Genomic DNA, 21,378 nt, shown 5'->3' on the forward strand with positions numbered 1-21,378 from the left:
ACAATGTTCAGCTTTCTAGTTTCCCCATCTCACAACATTACTCAGTGCAAGAAGATGCTCTGTTTATAAAAAAATACATATTTTTTCCTCTTAGCTGTAATGCTATTCATCATTTGTTGTGAGTTGCCAAGTGTTGGAGATATCGGCCATAGAGATGTTTGCCTTCTCTCAAACAGAGCTGCAACGATTAATTGATTCATGGTCAACTATTATTTGCAGACTTATGTTACAATAAATGGTAAATAAATGGTTTGAGTATTTTTGTTTTAGTTCTCTGTGACAGTTAAGTAAATATCTTTGGAATGGGGACAAAACATGACATTATAGGACGTCATGTTAGGCTTTAGAAAACACTGAGATTTTATAAACCAAACAACTAATTGATTAACTGAGGAAATAACTGATAGATTAATCTACTATGAAAATAATTTGTGTCCAGAAATTACGACCCAGTTACTCAAGATAATGCACAGACCTTCTTCTGAGTAGTTTTAGGTAGGAACTATTTTCTTTCTTCTGAACCACGTCCGTAAATACTGTGTTTGGGAACAGTATTTGCATTGTGCATGATTCAAAGTACAAATATTTTTGTCAGTTAATGAAAAAAACTAAAACACTGACTTCTCTGCCTTAAAACGGTGAAGAGATGTTTCCATTAAAGTTAGAAACTTTCAGCAAATGCAAGCCTAAAGATAAATGAATGCAGATGAAAGAGTTTACATCCACTCATCTCTGAAGCCACAAACTGAACTCAGATTAAATCCTACGAGAAGTGTCAGTCATGTACTGTATCTCAGCAGAACCATGATCTCATTAAGAAGAAAATACTAATTGACTGTACAGTCTCCTGAGAAAAAGATGGATTTTGACACACAATCAGAGGCCTGAACCTTTTTTCTGAAGCAGACTACGGCTTTAGAGGTAACAGTGGTTCCAATTGTCCAGCTCTGGCTCTGCAGGTTGTGCTGCGCTGATAAAGATCCAGCTCTATAATCCTGATTCACAGTGAATCTCTACCTATCAGATGCATCCTGGGCTCTTCAGCAGCCTGTGATTGACGATGATTATCTAAAGCGGATAACATATCTCTGCCATCACCGTGGCCATGTCAGGGATTTTAGGTGAGGAAGTTTGATCAAATACAGCAGCGAACAGCTGAAAGGGAAGACGCACAGCGGCAGAAAAACATGTGGAAGGCGCCATTGAATTAAGATATACAGATAATGATTTTTCTCTCCCTCTGTCTTTGTGTGTCGGAGACAAAGTTATTGAGATGTGTCTTTAGCTGCAGCACAAATACTACCTGACAAGCCATCTTCATAATGGAGTTTGTCCATCTGAGCTTTGTGTGGTGATGTGGTTGAAACAAAAGCATATCAGGAAACACTGTACATCTCTTAGGGTCCTGCACATGGTTACAGTTGGGTCAGGCGCTAATTTGTTGTTGAGCATGTGTGGCCATATTTTAAAAGTCGCTAAAACCGTTTTGTTTTAGTTTTTTTCTTTCAATATTACAGGTAGGGGTACAAGTATGATTTTTTCTGATTATTGATTATGAGTCATGATATAATTAGAATTATAAAAACATTTTTGTCAACATTTTATAAGAAAATTAGTAGTTATTTAAAGCTACTTAAATCAATATTTTTATATTACGTAACTTGCACTGATAAGCCAGCAGAGCATTAACCAACTCTAAAGCTCTGTGGAGTTTTGTAGTGCCTTTAACTTAGTGTTTTGGTTTCAGGGCTCGCAATTTTACTGTTTTGGATCACTCTTACAACAAGAAAAGCTTTAATAAACCCAATGTACCATACTTGCTCAGTACTAAAAATGGAGAGGACTGCACTGGGTCCAGAATATTATTGTTGATGACATTAAAATAAATAAAAACATAACGTGCTCTCCAAGGAAAAGGCAACTCTATTATATGTATTTTGTGTAAGATCTCATAATCTCTTTATTTGTTATTGTATATTTTTTCTCTGCCATTACATGTGTGAGGGTGCTAGAGTATATGCCTGTCACTTTCACTGTTATTTTCACTGTCATTGTCAGTTTGACCTGTATTCATTAATTTGTGATTCCATTTCTATTCTTACATTGTAAGTGTGGGTTTGCTGCAGTGCATGTTTATATTGTTGTTGTTGTTGTTGTTGTTTTTTCATTTTCACTGTCTTGTCTTGCAAATGATTTCTTTAAGTGGACAGTAACATGCCATGTGATCCATGTCACATGACCGCTTGATGAGCTTTAACTTGAACCTGGAGCATGTTAATTTTGAAAAATTAACAAAAACACCCTGTCTTTGAAAAGGTGTGCAACAGGCTTTGAGATATATTTTTACTTGTTTAATGGGCGTGTCAGAGGCGTTACCCAATCAGCAGCAACGTGTAAAAATATAAATATAAAGTGTTTGGCAAATCTTATTGTAACCTGCTTATCTTTCATGTGGGTATGTCACACCTGCTTTGGCAATGTTCACATATGTTTCCCATCCGGATAAAACCCTTTGAATTGAAATGAATTGAATTAAATAAATCCACACCAAAGTAAAGACTTTGCAGTCACATTTGGTCAGTAACGCAGCCCTGTCCTATTGCACTTTACACCCTGGGCAACATTCAGCCCAAACAAATTGTAGCAAAATGTTTACTAAAAAGAAAAATTGGTACATTAAACAGTTTGTTGTGTTACGTATGTGCATTGTCTTTTTGTATGGTGGGGTCTTATTAAATTTAATTCAAAGGGGCTTTATTGACATTCACTTATACCCATGTTACTGCACTGCTGACACACCCACTTAATGAGAGAAATGTGTGTCAAAGTCTGTTTCACACCGTTTCAAAGAAACATTTCGTTCAACCTGGAAACTACCAAAATGGTGCACAATGTTTTGAGATTCAATGCGTTCCAGGTGAAGGCTTTTTAAGTTGAAATGCACTGATTGTTCTTAAATTATTAGAGGACTTTTAAGTTACAGTCAGGGTGCCTCGGATGCTCTTCACACTGCCAACCAACACCTTGAACTTCCATTATTAGTGACATGGCCAGTGATTGTTTTTTTGTTTTTTCTTTTTATTCTTGACAGACAGATGAAGTTAGTGACTAGCTGGTGAACACAGTGAAACAGCAACTAAAGAGTCAGACAGCTTTGTCAGTAATTGGTGGAGAACAAAATAGAGCTAAAAGTAGTGACAATTGGACAAAAACAGGATGTCAGAAGAATGCTGATTCTCCATGTCTGCTGGATGTGAAAATTAGCAACTGTTTGCTAGTACATCCACCATAAAAAAATACAGTGGTAATGTTTCAGTCTTGTGCTTACACCTTGTTGTATGCTCCCTTAGTGGCCAATAAACAGTTAATACAAGTTTGATTTCCTGTTTTACATGTCTGATTATTTTATGCAATTCAGATGTGTGCCATACTGGAAACACAGTATATCAATACTGAAAAACCTCTTAATAATATTGTGCTATTGATTTCAGTTGTGTTGACCAGCTTTAATTACAAACACTGACAACTCACTTGTTATTGCAGGCACAGAACATGTGAGTGTGTTGACAGTCAGTCAACTGTGGCCTGTGCAATATTTTCAAGTGAAACATTTAGCAGGCGTGAGGTGGTGCAAAGCGTTTGATCTGTCGGTCATTGACAGCGCTGCGTCTTTGAGGTTCGCACGATGTGTCAGTGCTCTCAGCAGAGGAGAGCTCTGACTTATTGGTTGTGAGGAGGCCTGTTGACCTTCGATAGAACAATGCTGGTGTTTGTGTAGAAAGAAACATAAAGAGATGGAGGGATACAACTGCAGAGTTACCACATTTTCTGCGGCTTAGAAGAAAATAACATACCAGGAGACATACTGAGACAAACTTTACACAAATCAGACAACAGCAGGATAATGAGGAGAGCTTGACAGTCCACCTGTCAGTTAACAAGAGAATGTCCACAATTAATCAATTGCAGTTATATGATGGCATGATTGGTTTAGGCCCTGTCTACATGGATAGATATTTTTAATGATGGATATATTCCTCCTCTTGAAAAAAAGTCTCCAAAAACCTTCTTTTTACAAAATATCTTTGTAACAAACTGGAACAAAAAATGCTGTCTTAGTTTGTCAGAAAGGTAGTAAGGTGCACAGGCTAATGTTACTTTTTACAAAACGACTACTTGATTCCCATTCAGTATGAAGGAGCTCACTCAAAGACACAAGTGATGCTCTGAACATGTAGAAGTTTTCCTCCCACTCCTCATCAACGATCCCTACAGTTTCTGCTTGTTACATGCCTATACACAATCTTTTTCAAAACACACTTGGAAATAGGTAAAATAACTTGTTTTTACAGAAATTTCTTTGGACAACAAAAGCCCATGGTATGGGTTGTAAAAAAAAAAAACAAACAAACATCCAAAACATCATGGTTTGGGTTAACGTTCTTTTGGGAAGCAAACAGAAGGCCCTCGGGTTTGCATTTGCAAGCACTGCAAACAAAATACAAACTGTATTTGACTAATTGGGGGTAAGAATAGGCTGATAAAGACCAGTGGTTCCCAACTGTTGACACTTTATTTTGAAGTAGAGTGCATTTCGAGCACAGGGCTTTTATTTTTAAATGCTGTTGAAGTTTATTTTTGCAATATTTTATTCTTTTGTGTTCTAAGCCAATGTGTTTACATTTTGTGAGATAAAATTGAATATATGTTAATTGCTTGGGAACCACTGCATTAGACCAAGTTTATTGCCATAATACAACTGTTGGTCTGCTGCTGTTGTTATTATGTCAGGCTCATGCTTTTTACACAAAGCAAAAAGGGACATGCACAAATTAAAAAGATGATGTCATAATTTCTCAAGCGCTCCATTTTGGATACAAAGAAGGGCTGTCATACGATTAATCTGGTTAATCACAATTAATCACATTTTTTATGACATATATTTAAATTCCATTACTTTGCATTTCAAAACAGTTTTGAAGTCCATGATGACAAGATAAAGCAATTTCTGCAAGACTTTCTTGATTAGGAATCAAATGGTAAGTTCATACCTACCAAATATTCTGTGTATTTCTGTGTACCGGTGTCTGTATTGGATTTGCGTCTCTCTGCACTCTTACCACGTATTGCTGCAAGCTAAGAAGCTCAAGAGTATTACCTTGAGTTGCGTGTGAGACAGGTTACTCAGCCTGTCTGCAGCCAACCAGTGAACCTGCTCTGAAACTGTATACCTGTGCTGAAAAGAGGAGTCGCCATTTCAGCTCTGTCTGTTTGGATCAGTGTTCCCTGTGGCGCTATGCCCTCTTTGAGAGCTCCTCTGTTGGGGATCTATTCCTTGGCCCCTGACTCTTTCCCTCTGTTGACACAATGGGCCCTTTGTACCTACATATACCACTACTGTGGGACCTTGCTTTGTATTTTTGGCAATTATGCACAATCCCGCTAAAGCCATGCCTCTTGCTGCCGCCTCACTGGAGAGAAATGCAATCGAATCGAGGAGAAATGCGGTGAAACGTGGATCCGGGGAAGAGGCTTGCAGGAATTAGATTGTGGTGCTGATAAGTTCCATATAGAGCAAGTAAACATGTTCTTATCTTGTTATCCAGCTTGCACATTAACACATGGTGTGTGGAGGAGGTGGAGGAGGGCTTGAAAGGATAAATCAAATCCTAATCATTCTGTTTGGCTTTTCCCACTCTCTGCTCTTTGTCTCTATTTCTGTTTCTCACCGTGCAAAGAACCAGCACACACGCAAGAACAATGGCGGGGTCAGAAGTACTAGCCATTTTCCTACACCTGCTGAATGCTCCAGAAATGAGTGCACAGCGATTATGTGCCCCGATGTGTGGTGTTTAAAGAGCGGTTTCCTGCTGCAGAGTTAAATGATGTTGCCCTCTGTGAAGTATTAATGATGTGGATGGATGAATCAGGTCGGCACAAACCTGTTGACGGCAGCCACGGTGCTCTCTTAAAGCTGCACCCAGACATCAGGCTTAACCGCTTGGCAAATTGGACATGCTTGTTGGCTGTAGCTCCAATTTATGTGCACTCTCTATTGCAGTTAGTCCATCTTCATTATTGAAATGGCCTCTCGTCAGGTCTTGACAGAGTGGTGGAGATGGTAAAGGGAGGGAGACGGGGGGAGCATACAGGAGAATCATGAATAATGTGGAAAATAAACACATTTGAGGCACTGGAGCTGGCTGGCAGGAGGGGTGTTGCGAGTGTTGTGAAATGCCCAGCTTTCTCCCTCTCCCTCTCTCTCTTTCTCTCTTTCCCCTCTTCCTGTGATTGTATGTGCAGCCTCTGCCAGTGGATGCTGATGCTGTGGATCCTCAGCCTTGGGGCTTTGTCTAACACACATGCAATTGGGCATAAACACACGCACACACACGCAGAGATCCCGCTACACATTCACAAGCAGCTCTAGGCGCTGAGATCTGGCAGGACCTCTGTAGCCTGAGCAGCATCCCCAGCTGTGTGTTGTGTCACTGTCACTCTGGAGACACACTGCTCCAGCCTATTTCTAATGGGGTGCTGCCACGGCTGCTGCGACTTCCCTTTTTTTCTGAGTCGGAGGATTGCTGCATTGATAAGTCCGGGCTTAGCTCATCTGGGTCAGCCGGTTCAGGAGGGGATATCTAATTCCAATTCATGCTTTGTTGAAGGCGATGTATCTATTGCCAAATGTTGAATTTCAATTTCTCAGTGTGCGTAGTTGATACAAGATGACCTCAAAAACATCTCTTAGCTCTGTAAATGCCATGTGCACTTAAGCCTCGGCTTTAGGAGTAATCGCGCCTCTCCACGAGGAGAAGAACGGGCTCCGGCTGGGTCTACCTACAGGGTCCTTGTACCTGCTGCACACATGAGCAGATGTGATGGCTCATGAGGTAATTACCCACTGAGCCGGTGTGGATGCAACTGTAAGCTGAAGCAGGGGTTCCCTTCAGGTAGCTCTCCCCGCTCAGGTCAGTGAGCAACTAATGACATTTAGAAGCAATAGGATGAAAGCGATGGCAGTTGTTTGTAGTCAGCCGAGCACTACCTTTGTCTTATTGTCTGCCGTCTGTCTTAATCTCCCAGCCACCATTTTCGCACCACAAGGAGATCATGTTATTAGATCCCCTCCCCTGGCTCATTTGTCATCCTGCAGCAACACTCCTCCAGAGAAGGACTGCAGGAGCTGAAAAAAGAAAACAATATAAACAGGCAGGAGGCCACAACATCAAATGTTCATCATTTACTGGCCCAGAGTCTCTTGTATCATCATTATTCTTTCAGGAACCACACAAGGTTAATATGCTTTTTCTTCTCCGTGCCACCCCACCCAATTTCAGGAGGCCGACAAACTTCCACCTCTCTTCTCTCTCCACCTCTTGTTTTGTATCACAGTGCACTGCATCCCGCTACACTCAATCATCCCCACCCCCACTTTCACCCTCACTTGCTACAGTAAAAAAAGTGTTCACAGTTTGCTGTCACTGCCTCAGTCAAATCTCTTTAATCTGTCCTCTCTGAGCTGGGTTGCTTTTCCTGATGCTGAGGCACACAGAAGGGAGGGAGTCAACTAATTACAATAAACAAATATGCTCAGAGCCGCCTATGTAAGGTTCACATAGGTTAACGATTCTGCTATAAATGTTAAATGAAGCTTAAAATAGGATAGTATGGCATACAGTTGCCATAGTGATCTTAGCTGTGACTCCTCGTGTACTTTCTTGGTTGGTAAAGTTTAGATTAATCTTAGACACGAATCTGCGATACAGAGGAGAAATGAATGATTGTTTGGTGCCCCAGGGGGCCTCTTTGATGTCTCTGTCATGTTTGAAGCTTTTTCTTCAATTACTGCAACTTGGGTGTTTGCATGTCTTTGTTGTAATGAAATCTAATGTACTGCTGTTAATGTTATTCTGCATTAGACGTATGGCAGTCACCCTTTAACGATCCCTTTCGTGCTCACGTCTCTTTCTGTTTCCCTCCGTCTTCTCTTGTTTCTCTCTGGCTCTCTCTTTCAACAGGTGGGACAGTCAAAATGATGCGTAGGAGGTGAAGCGCTGAGCCTTATTGATGGATGTGTTAACAGACAGCAGTCTCACATTGATCGTGAAGACTTCAGAAGCAGAGAATGCAAATGTAGTGGAGAACACAGGTGAAAACGACTCACTTTTTTGCCTTCGATTTATAGCTCTTTAACATTACATGTATGTATCTGCTTTTTCAATTAGAAATGTGCATAAAAAATGTTAATTTTGCTTTTTAAATCTCTGAAAACTTGATTTGAACATTTAGAGAAACCTGGTTGTTGACCTAAGAGAAGAGATTTTAATTTTTTCAAGAACAATCAAGCATTCGTTAGTCTGAAAAGCTTAATGACAACAGTTTCTGTCGCAACAGCTTAAAAACTTTGAAAAGACAATTAGTGTTGGCGCATACCATTGAACTAGCTTTCTTGAATTAGCTTTTCGCCCTCAGCTTTAAGCTCTTTGACAAGATAGGGGGAAGGTGAAACACATCCTGTCGTTTCTAAATGAGAAGTGGAAAAGAAACATTAAATGAAGCTTTTTAAGCTATTGTTAATCCTCTCTCCCGATGCTTCCACAACTCAGAAATATGACATCTACCTTTTCTCATAAAAAGGTGCAAATGTGAAAGAGGGTGCAACCCATTAATTCTTTCACACTCATTCACAGTCATTAGCATAGGCTAAAGAGGGTGTTTGAGTGTGTGTGTGTGTGTTTATTAGGATTTATTTAGTTTTTTTTTTAGCTTGTATACCTGCAGCGTCTCTGAACTCTCATTGACATAAACAATGCATCATAATGATATTTCCATAATATAAGCTCTTGATTGAAAACTTAGAGGGATACTCCGCCGATTTTTTTAACCAGCTTTGTGTCATAAAAATGTTAGTAGTAGGCTATGTGAAATTAAACTGTAAATGACTTTTGCTGGCTTTTGACCAAACTGCAGGCTGTAATTTCACATTTTCATATTCCCCGCTGCCCATGCCGTACCACAGACACAAAGATTATAGAAATGTAGGGACACACCAACCTCTCTCTCTTAAAATTCGACCAGACTCCAAACAATCTGTAAAACTAGGCCATGCTGCAATTTTACTTACCTAAAATGTGTTGCTATTTTAATGCCTGTTTTTAGCTGTAATAGTGAGAGACTGTGAACAGGAAGTGGGCACCATACTGTTCCCTGCAAATTGAAAATGCAAATGAAATGAAATGATGAAAAAACAGACATGTTGTAGCGTACCGTTTAACTGGAATACAAGATCGTTTGTTGTCAGTCGACAGCCATTATGTCACCTACCCGTGGGAGTGTTTATTGGGTCAGTGTGGCACAGTGCGCCCTGGTAGTTGTAGGTTTTTCGACCTCCTGAGCAAATGTGAACACCACAATTCCTTTTCTCTGTAGTAGTATTTGCATATTTCTACTGCATAGACAACCTAGTGTTGTGGGAAAAATAGCATCTTTCCAGTGGTGGAACACATTTATATATTTCTAAAACTTTACATGCTAGTTTTTACATTGTTATGTAGCACATATTTTTTTTACACACTTTACAGACTCAGTACAATTATACATATATATTCTGATTATTTTACACAGTAGTGTTAAACATTGTAGCATGATGAACATTTTTATTTTTATTTTTATTTTTTATTTTTTTTTTATTTTTATGTTTACACACCTCTAATCTTCATACTCTTATTTTTTCCCACTAATATTTTTTTGTACTTTACATTGGAGTGACTATAACAATTCACAATTTCCTCAAAGTCATGGAAAACGTGGAAAAGTCAACCGATTTCACCTTCACATTTTCCAGGCCTAGAAAAGGAATGGAATTAGTAAAAACTATTGAAAGTTTTGGAAAAATCATTGAATTTTGTTGCGTGTGTGTAATGAGATTGTTTAACTAATCCCCCGTGGACAGTCTTTCACAAAATATATTAAAATTAAATTTTTGTAGCTGCCAAAGTAACTATTAGAGTTAGAGTTAACTATAAGAGTTATGTTACTTTGACAGCTACAACAGTTTCATTCTTAACTCTAATAGTGATGAAATTTTTGAAATCTTATCCATGAAAATGTGTGGGAACCTTGGACTTCTGATTCTGAAATGGTACTACAGATGAAGTTAACTGAGGTACATCTGCAGTGTAGTCCCTTCCTTTTAAGCCCCACTGATGCAATGTTCATTTTTCAGGACTTAGTCAGCCGCTGCCTACTGCCCCCTAAAGTTTACCTCTACCAAGCACCACTGATCCTTAGATGAGGTTTATCTGAGTGTTTCAGCTCTGGTCAGGCTCAGTGGGGACTGACTGGTCCCCACTGTGAGAATCACACAGATTATCCCCAACACTAGTCTGTTCCTTCAGCGGCACTGTGAGGAAAAGAGGAAGGGAGAGAGAGGGAGTGGAGAATGAGAGTCAGAAAAAGAGCGGTAGAGGAAAGGGTGAAAGCGGCTCCATTGAGCAGGAATAGGGCAGCTCTCTGAGGAGGATGGCCATGAATCACGCTGCAGTTACTCACCACTTATTATGAACATCCTGTACTGGCTGGATTGATTTCCCCCCACCATTCACAAAATGTCATATAGTGAAAATGGAGCAATAGGTAGCAAGCGGCTTCTGTGGCTAGTCTACCAGCTGGATGAGTGAACGCCCCGGGTGGCTGAGCCGCAGAACGGCTAACTCGGCATTTTACGAATGTAAAAGCCTCCGTATAACGGGGATAAGGAGCAGGGAAGTTGGAAAGGAAGGAGATAGCGAGTGAGAAAAGGGAGGAGGAGAGGATGAAGGGGGGGATGGGAGTGAAGAATGATTTCAAAAAGCCATTAAAAGGACGAAAAGGCTATGTCAGCTGTTTTCATTTGCATTGTACTTCATATTGTGATATTTGAGCTATTTTATTCCCTCAGCCACATGGGATTGATGTCTAAGTAGGATTCATGTTAAGTCTCATTTAAACTCCTTTCCATGTGAAAAAAGATTAATTTCAAACGTGACCATCACCGCCCTCATACTTTCATGCATTCTTTATGTTGGCAGGGATATATCCAAAAAATGGCACAAATGGGCAGAGTCAAAAGTTTCAGACAACAACAAACAAAGCAACGGTATGGGGGGTTGAATTAATATAAATATAAATATCGTGTCCACTTGACTTTTTTAGGTAGGCCTTTTTTAAAGTGGCTAAAATACGTTTTGAAATTCACTGCAGTGGGGTGTGTGCCCCGTCTGCTTATATATATATTTTTATATATATATATATATATATATTTTTATATATATATATATACATCTATGACTATACAAAATTATCTCAAACAGCCTCAATTATGCTACTCGAATAGGATTAAGCTGTTCAATGTGAATATCTGACGATTTATTTTGTTTTCCATGCAAAGTTTTAAAGTTTACAGGCTCAGTGGGATGTTCAGTGTGACAGCGGAGGTCACATCAGGTAGTAAACAAAGCTTAAGGCTCTAAAGATGTGTCGTACATGTGCAACATATTTTACTGACTCTAAATTTTAAACAAAAGCCAGAGACTGTATTATAATATGTTGTTGTATGCTTCAAATTCACCACTTTCAAGCAGATTTATAAAAATGACTAAAGATGGATTATATTTGAAGAGAGAAAAGGCATGGATACGTGTGCATGTGTAGCATCTGACACATTAATAGATGAGTACACAGAAGCCAACTTGTCTCTTTCCTCATGCCCATGACCATGTCCATCGGCATGGGCCCGTCTGCCTGCAGAGCCGCCTGGCACAGAGCAGCTCCGGCTTACCTCAGGTGGACAAAGCCCCGGATGTCATGGCTAGAAAGATATAGGCGAGACTCTGAGATCTCTGAGTGCTAACTGGTCGGGTCTGGTCTGGTCTAGTTTGGCGGTGGTCGGGCTGTCTAGCACGGCTGGGCTTGGCAGGTCTGGGGATCAGAAGATCACCACCTCCTGCCAGCAGCCGGGGTCCTTCCATATGTTCAGCGGTGAATGTCCATGCCAGCTTGCATGAGCTGTGTCACATCCAGCCTCAGTTTCTATTCAAGGAGCACTTCTGCTGATAACACAATTACGAATGGTGTTAGAATGATCTCAGAGTGTATAAAGCTTGTTTTTTATTAGTATGTAAGCTGCTCTTTCCATAAGATAGATATTGAATTCTGGCAGCAGTGAGTATTTTCGATATTTATCTTGTTTACATTTGCCAGCTCAGATGCAGTAGTAACATTATGCTGTACCGTATCAGTGAATATGAGGCTGCTGATCCCCCTTTGACCTTTAATGTCAAACTTGATTTGTCATCTACACTCATCGCTGTAAGACCCCGTGTGTGTGTGTGTGTGTGTGTGTGTGTGTGTGTGTGTGTGTGTGTGTGTGTGTGTGTGTGTGTGTGTGTGTGTGTGTGTGTGTGTGTACCTGTCTGACTGACTGATCTGTGGCACATTTTGAACAGCTGAAGAGCTAATGGTCCAGCTGGAGACAGATGGCCTCTCGATAACACTATACCCCCAAGCCAATACTCACACTCTATCACTCTTCCCTCTCATACACACATGCATATACACACACATGCATCCACGCATGCACTCTCTCTCTCACACATACACACCAGAAAATAACATGCACGCACACATTGGATAGGATAGATTGTTAATCCATTATAAACCCTGAGGAAACACATTTTTCAATATGAGTTTAATGTTTCACAGTAATTTTGAACAATCTTTTGGCAATATTAGGTGGCAGCTTAGGTTTCATGTGAGCACGGGGGGATAAAGGAAGTTAATTTCTCCTCTTTTTTGTAATTTCCCTCTTTCGGTGGCTTTGCTTCTTTGTGGGGCTAATGAAAGAGATAAGTAATAATTTCTTTATATTTGTCTTATCTACGAGTGCTGGAAAATTACTTGGTAGATTTCAAGCAATGGCGCTGTTTACTTATAAAATAAATCCAAATGAATTGTGTCCACGTCTGGAGAAAAATATCCTCCAATGTATGTGCCACACAATGCACTGTGGCTCATCATGTAACAGGGAAAAGAAAATAGTTGTTAAAAGTAGAAAAGGATCTCTGTCCTCCATAGAGAACATGTGTCAGTAACATGCTTTTGCTCTGAGGTCATTTTTGCTCACAGATTGAAGGGAACTGATGGCAAACGCCTCGCTGTGATGCTTCTGCAGCCTCTCACAACTTGCTGCTTTAACAGTTTTTTGTCTCTGAGAGGAAGAGAGAAGACATATTTCTCCTGAGGTTTTCTTCATTAAGGATGACGGTAGCGCAGTTGTATGCTTTTAGTAGGCGTTCTGGTTGCTCCGATGTGTCTGCAGGCCGCAGACCCAGAGAGACCTGCTCTCAGAAATTTCATTACCTCGTTAAATCACTCTCAAATCATATCCATATTCAAAGATTTACTCACCGCCAATACAGCCATGTTGAATACTGTTTGTTAAGCAGTCTTCCCCTCAAGCATTTATCACTACCTCAATAATGATTAGACGCATCCATTCTAAAATGGGGGACGTTGCTAGTTAACCTCTGTGAGCATATTAATTGCTGTGGTATGTTTTTCTTTTTTTTCTTTTTTTTTTTTCCGGCATGGTTTTAAAGAATGTGTGTGAGGCAGCAGCTTGGGATTGTAGAGGGAGGCAGGTGTAGATGATATTGGTTATACAGTCTCCAACATATGGGCCTGTCGTGTCCCATGTGTACGTACCTGCCTCCGCTGCTGTCATCTAATTATGCAGAGCAAACAAAGCTATCTGCCTGCTGCTACAAGCCCGCTTCTGTGGGTTTTGATTGTTACTCATCAGATGGATGTCTTCAACTGATTAAGACACTGTCACAATCGACCTGTAGAAAATCACCAAACCTACTTTCAATTTAGTCATTACTTGCTATTGTTGCTGCCAGTCTGTCGAATGTTGTGGTATCTTATTACCTTAGAGCTACATTGGATCTATACAGATGAAATGCTAAAAGCAGGGGGAGGTAATGCAAGATGACTACGTTCATTTGAACTCATATATTGCTTTCGGGTCTGTAAAGGAAGACAAATAATACTGCAGTATCGCTGTTGTGTATTATTTCCATAACATAGGTGATTTCTGAGCTAAAAATTATTGTCAAAATCAATTTGGAGTGACTTTTCTTTCCTATGTCTCCAACTGAAACCTTTAATTTAGCACAAAATTCAAACCATTTAATCACTATTATCTCAAAATGAAATAATAATAATAACACCCATTTTCGGGACACGGAGAGAGTTTTTGTTTCTCAGAACTTTTATATGCTTCCTGTAATTGTGTGATAAAAGCGCTCAGTCCATTCAGTTAAACTGCATATGTGTGTAGTAATTTTTGTTCAGTCATCACACATAATATAATAAGTATAAACAATACAAACAGTGTGAACATATTCAACAGTCTATGTATTAAGCAGTGATTGAAAAGGCTCAGGCAGAGGCAAAGCTTATATATGCCTGTCCTTATCACTTTAAGCTACCCTCTATTTTCCTGCCGTTGTTATGTTTGCACATTTAGATACAAAGAAAAAAGAGAGAAAGGATATAAAACAATTTGCAGGTGAGGTAGAAACCTTCCAAGGACCCCACCTAAAGAAAAGACTAGTAGTATCTAATGTATCCTTCGCCCATGGCAGATATGTTTGTTATTTAACTTTTCTGTCTTTTCACTGTTTTTATTGCTATTTTTAATTCTTGACAGACATTGCTGCTAGTAATTTGTTTTTATGAACATGATATTATTGCGATTGCTGCCATATGCGACATATATCCTTCTAGCCCACTTAAAGTGAATCCAGGGCATTGCTGTAAAAGAGTTTAATGCTCGGTCAGTTTTCCCTGAAAAAACAATGGTTCGATGATGATAAAGAAAAAAAATATATATTTTTTTAAAAATGTATATTAGCTTTATTCCACATTTAAACTTCAAAAATAGGAATACATCTTTTTTTTAAAAAAATATCTTTTAGGAAAGAAAAAAATTGTACAATAAACGATGCAAATTCTCAATTTCAAATTGTATTTTCTCTCCTTTTGTACACAGTCTGGGAGTGACTTTTCTTTTGCTCTAAACATTTTGTGCATTGTTTTATAATATACCAAAACATTCAGTTTCATGGAATTGAAAAAACAGTGCATTAGTGTGATCATTGCAACCAGCCTTATTAATAATACGAATGCCTTTTTTGTTGTTTTAATACAATTGAATTTGTCGTCATTTTAAAGGTTGTCCCCCACAATTCCATACAATAGAATGTACTTTATAAGGAAGCATAAGTGAGCAATAAATTATAAACAAGGCCTTTAATATATCTCTAGATTCATACAGGATTGCTACCGATATATATACATATCTAGAAGCCCTTTAAAACTCTCACCTAGGCCAACATGTTAACTTAATGTGAGGCAGCTGACTTCATTTGTGAGTCGCCTTCCTTCTGTTTTATGTATTTTGTGGATTTTTAAGGATTTTTTTTGTTACTGTGTTACCTCTCGCCTAGTCGTGACTTTTACATTTGAACATCAATCAGCAATGGGTAAGAAGTTGTCCCAACTTGACATTGCTAATACCTCTTATTGAATCTAGTACCACAACTGAAATATTAATGTGTAAGGCTGGCATCACAAAATGACATTTGGAGCTCCAGGGGGTTAATTGACACTAATTGCATTTCAGCAGCCCAGAACAAATGTCAGTGTAACTACAGAACAAAAACAATGTAATTTAACTTCAGACTTACAGTTCAAAGAGTTGAACGATCTGAATTCTTTTCTTTTTTTTCCTTTTTTTTTGTCCCTGCAGGGGTATGTGAGCAGAGTGGTGATCTGAGCCTGTGCGGCATCGTTGATGCTGCTCTCCCTCCATCCTCACCTCCTCCTGCCGCAGAGACTTCACAGCAGGCCTGCCCAACACACCAGAGCACCGCGCCTACATCACCAACCCTCTCCCTGCCCCTGGGCACTGACTCCTCCCTGGGCCTAACAGCGGCCCCTTGCCCTCCTCCCAATGACGCTCCAACTGTAGTCCCCCACCTTCACCACACTCCCACTCCCACATCACTTCCCACCCCAGCTGTAAGCTCCTGGGGCCCAACAGGAGACTCTCAGAAGACTTCTCTTCTGCTGCCTGTTGCCCTCCCTCTGTCGGCTACAATGATGGAGCCTGGCACTGTGTCTGCACTGACTGAGGAGTGTCTTCTTCAGCCTACCCGAACCTGCCTTGGCTGCTTCATCGAGACCCGCGATGCTACTGACCCTAGCTCCATCCAGAACCCGCCCCATGATCCCAACACCAACCCTGACACAGAGACTGGACTAAATGTACGGATAGGGGATGTGAGCCGAGAGGACTTCTCAGACATCAACAACATCAGCATCCAGTGCCTGAGCCATGCGGGGGAGGCAGTGAGTCACTATGGAGAACAGCTCCTCTCGGACCAGCTACTTAGCTTTCCTCTGCCCAAAGCCCCAGGTGAGGGCAAGAGAACTGACGGAAACAAAACAACAGAGGACTGTGACGACCCAGAGGATGATGCAACAGCTAAGAACTTGTATGATGGACTGTTATTGGACAAAGTGAGTGGAGAGGAGGTTCTCCTGGCTAACGCTGGCCAGGACTGGGGCTACTTTGAGTCCTTCATCAGCGAGAGTAAGATGGAGCTGCTGGACCTTTGTTCGAAGAATGAACTGTCGGTCAACCTCTTCTCAGAGGAGGATGTTGACAATCTGTTTGACGATGAAGACGATGATTCGACTTTAAGCAGTGATGTCTGCTCACTGAAGATTCGCTACGAGTCTTTCCAGGATAACATGAGGGAAAAAACAAACGTGCTCCAGGAGGAGACACAGTTCAACTTCTTCCCCAGTGTCCTGGCCAACTGTGCCAAGAAAGAGGACGGAGCGGGAGTCTTGAGGAGGAGTACTGAGGAGCTTCAGCCCAAAACTGATGAGCTCATCCTGGAGACGGGACAGGGAGGGAAGGCTGGGGACTGCAGTGGTAGGAGCCCACTTGATGGTTCCCAAGGCTCACCCATGTCCACTCCTAAAGTCAACTACCTAATGGACTTCAACTCCACAGAGGAGTCAGGCGAGTTCAGTGATGACAGCTCCTGCACTGGCTCCTCCTCAGACACCCTGCAGGAGGGCAAGTTTAAGAAGGGACACTCAAAGAGATTGCTCAGCCCCTCTAACCCTCTCAACTACGGTTTGCGCTCCAAGAGAAAGGTTCGATACAGTGATGATTACTTATATGACGTCGACTCGCTTGAGAGTGAGAAGAACACAGAGAAAAAAGAGAAAGCCCCTTCTGGTCAAAAAGAGGAGGAGGATGTAGACTGGTGCCCCAAAAAACGCCGGAAATCCTGTCGTAAAGAGCCGCCGGTCGTCATCAAGTACATCATCATCAACAGGTTTAAAGGAGAGAGACTGATGTCAGTGAAACTGGGCAAGTTGGACCCTGTGGATGCTACTGTGAGCTTAAACACCGACACAGTAAGCAAATATGAGACACTGGCTCCTCTGAAGGATTTCTGGCAGGAGAGGCAAAGAGAGAGACAGGAACAGCTTAAGCTGGCTGCCAGAGATAAACAACAGCGCGGTTTTCATCTAAACGGACGCCATCATCGCCCTTTTAATTCTAGTCATCCCAAAAGGAAATACAAGATTGCAAACAGGCTTAAGGTTCAGAGGATTCACGCTGTGGAGCAATCAGCAACAGTACAGTGCTCCCTTCTCTCTGATCGGGGCCAGGGAGGTGTCACTAAAGAAGAGGCCACCCCCATGGTAGGGGGAATAATAGCAGCCCCAGGCCTCCCAGTCACATTAGACACAAACTCCATCACGCACACAGTCACAGCCAAGAGCCGCTCCCAGGAGAGGGAGGAGAGGGAGGGGAGGAGATTGGGAGGAAATAAAACAGTCAGGATAAGGAAATTCAAAAGCGAAGCCAGGCTGAGGAGCAAGAAAATGAAAGAGGCAGAAGGAGAGGAGGGGAGGAGCGTGACAAATGAAACGGATGCCTGTGTCGCTGTGGCACAGATTGAGGACCCTACTGCTGGGTTAGAAGAGGCAGGCGTTAGCTCAACTACAGTCAAACCCCATTTCTCTGACAATACCACCACGGCTCACACATCTGAGGAGAAATTCCCCTTTGTTTCGTCCACCTGCTCTTCTGACAAAGCTCCCTCCTCAGAGGCGGTGGAGGCGGGTGTCCCTGTTATCCCGGGGGGCTACCTGCAGACCCTGTTAGATGCCACAGACTCCTCCGGTGGAGCAGCTATCTCTTATTTTCCCCAGCAGCCCTCTAGGCAGCAGTATCCTCTGGGGCTATCCCTAGAGGAGAAACAGTTTTCTTCTCTGCAGCTCGCTCAGAGCTGCGTCCTCTCTCCCCCCTCCGAGTCAGAGCTCCAGCAGTCTCCCCAGAACTGCCCCAGCTTCCCCCAAATGTGGCACCCGCAGCTCTGCACAACTCACAGCCAGAGTTTTGGGCCCGAGACTCCTGAGACTCCCATCTTACCCAACAACTTCCCAGCTGCCGTGCCCCTGAATGACAGCCTGCCAGTGTCTAACTACAGCCAGCTGAGCCCTGAGGCTGACAGGCTACTTTATGAGAAGAGCTACCTGACTGAGGCAGGGCTGCAGCCTGGGGCAGATCTGCAAGTGTGTCAGTCTGCCTGTGTGGAGGGCCAGGTGCAATACCAGAGAGGGTCCCTGTGCACAGACAATGGCAGGCTCATCAGCTATGACTCAGTGGGCTCTCTGTCAGCCTCCTCCAGCAATTACAGCTCCCTCAGCCTCAAGTCTTGTGAGCGAGAGGGTGAGGAGGAGGGCCGAGACAGCTTCCTAGCTCATTGCAGTCCTAAAGTGGTGATTCAGCAGAGTGTGGACGCCCTTACCCCACTCAGGGAGTCCTCAGACCTGCTGGACATCTCCAACTTCACCCCTGACAAGTTTAGACACTCATCACTGTCAGAGCTCTCCCCTCCTGAGACCCCCAACCTGTCCCCCCAGGTTGTGGGGCGCGAGGTGAAGATGGCAGGGAATGTTGGAGAATACCAGGATGCGAATGATATGACTATAGATTGCAACAGGGAGGTAAAGTGGAACTGTGACGTTATGCAGCAACAAGAGCACACAGCAAATGCATACACAGTGGAAGACAGCCAGTTTCCGCTGCACAACTTCAACAGTCAGGATGTGTTACGTTTAGATAAAAAGGAGCTGGGAGTTACCGAGTTTGATGAACAGACTGGTGAGATGCTGGCTGGTGGGAAAAGCATAAAGTCAAAGAGGAAAGGCGGTTGCAAACAGACAGCTGCGGGACAGAGTCCAAAGAAAGTGCGGGCTCCCAGAGCTCCTAAGTCAGAAAAGGTCAAGACCCCGAAACAGAACTCACGTTCCACCAAAAAGATAAAGGCCATGTTGGAGGGTAAGGCAGCAAAGAACCAGGCAGGTGCTTGTGGCCCAGGCCTGACTGACAGTAGCAGCACAGGGGACTGGTCTGGCACCGGCTGGTCGGAGAGCAACAGCCTGGTCGGGGACGACCAGCGAGAATTTGAGGAGCCCTCCAATATTCTGTCCAACATTGTTTCTGGCATGGCTGAGGTCCAAAGGTTCATGATGGCCTCCATTGAGCCACTGTGGAATCCCATGTCTGAGGCCTGCATGCCCTCTGAGGCCAATAGCCTCAACCTAAAGACCCTCAAAATCTTGGCAGGCACAGAGGCCGACCTGAAGAAAAAAGGAGCCACGCTAACAGGGGCGGGGAGAGGCAGGAAGGCAGGGGGAAAGGGAGGAAAAAACCAGGCCAAATTCAACCCCTCTCATCCCTTATTCCCTCAACTAGCTCTGGGCTGTAACATGTTTGATAAACCCAACTTTATTAACCCTGGGCCTGCACACAAAAAGCTGTACCGCCACAAGACCAGTGCAAAGTTCCCGCGGATTGAGACACTGAAGGGGAAGCGAGCTGAGAGAGACCCAAATAAGGACATAGCACTGATGACCTCTTTTGAGAAACTGAGGTAATATTTTGTTATCAGCTGCTGTTGCACCCCCTTCTCACTTTCCCCCCACTACCTGCTCAGCCCTCCCTCCCAAGCATACCTACACTGACGCTATGCCAGAGCTGCATGAGTACTACGTTCCCCCTGACTACTCCCACTTCCTTTTAACCCCCACCCGAAGAGGAAATTAATATCTGCATGAAAAACTTCTTGTACTTTGCAAACTACCTATTGAGTGATTGTGTCAAGCTTGATTGAGATTTGAAACGACCATGGCTGCATTTTTCTTGCTTTTGTTGTTTCTGCTTTGTTTGTTCTTCTTATAGTCGTTTTTTGTTTTTATTTTTGTCTGAAAAAAAAAAGAATAAGCCTTGACAACAGTTCTGTCGCCTTTTTGAGGAACTTTGTTTTTGTATTTTCTCAGCAGAACTAGCTCCCCTGAATTATGTATTTATTCCCCCTTTTCCCCTAAAGATGTAGCTATATACACAAATGCATTGAGTGACATCTACGCACCCCTCCTCCTCATCTGTTTTTGTATGCAGAATATGGATGTCCTGTTGTTGCTGTCCTTCATACACTGCCTGGCTCATTTCAAGAAGGAAACCTACAATTAATGAGCCCTATTTAAGCCCAAGACATCTTGAAAACACAAGATGGGACCATTTTGTATTGATGACATATCAGACGTTGTCTTTCTCCCCCCCCCAACCCCCACAATGTTGGAATGACTCCCTGTTTCTTTTTATCAAGCATTTCTTTTTTTCCTCTGGAGTTCAGAGGAACTGGTTATCTAAATTAACATTTTTACGCCTTGCAAATTCATAAAAGCTCCACCCTCAGAGTATTTTTGTCAATGTTGTTGTACAGGGACATGCAATATTTGCAAAAAAAGATGATTATAATCTTAAAATCAATGTGCCAAAAGTAACAATGCTGTGTAAATGACCTCTTATATATGTGTGAATATTGGCTGTTCCTCTTTTCTATCCATTGGGAGTATTGGCTGCTCGGGTTGGAGACTCCTTACAGAGACTTGCCACTACAGGAATTCTTTATTTGGGACTTTTCTCTCTTCTCTGATGAAAGGCACCAACAGCTGGCAGTGGTACACCACCACTCACTAAACCAAATCAGAAAGACTCTGAATTCTCCTCGTTTCCCCCACTTTGTTTGCCAAATTCAATTTACCTCAACATCGCCTGGCACTGAGAAGCAACAAAAGAGAGGCAAAGGGGAGATCTGCTCTGAAGGCTACTGTAGAGGAAGACGATGAAAAAAAAAAAGATGTTCAATCGAGCTTTCTCTGGACCAAGGAGAG

The 21,378-nt window shown here is 42.2% G+C and overlaps 1 protein-coding gene across 1 annotated transcript in view; it reads left to right on the forward strand.

Annotated features, from left to right (window-relative positions):
* The window catches only part of nexmifb (neurite extension and migration factor b), a 62,911-nt gene extending 42,486 nt beyond the window's left edge, over window positions 1–20,425 (forward strand). Inside the window, exons 2-3 of the mRNA XM_042493416.2 lie at window positions 8,022–8,152; window positions 15,857–20,425. Coding sequence (XP_042349350.2) covers window positions 8,071–8,152; window positions 15,857–20,079 — 4,305 coding nt within the window. The 5' untranslated portion in view covers window positions 8,022–8,070 and the 3' untranslated portion in view covers window positions 20,080–20,425. The remainder of the gene's footprint in view (window positions 1–8,021; window positions 8,153–15,856) is intronic.
* The last annotated feature ends 953 nt before the right edge of the window (window positions 20,426–21,378 follow it).

Source organism: Plectropomus leopardus, chromosome 8 (assembly GCF_026936395.1).
Source record: "Plectropomus leopardus strain MGB_pleo_1.0 chromosome 8, ASM2693639v1, whole genome shotgun sequence".
NCBI classification, from domain to species: Eukaryota; Metazoa; Chordata; class Actinopteri; order Perciformes; family Serranidae; genus Plectropomus; species Plectropomus leopardus.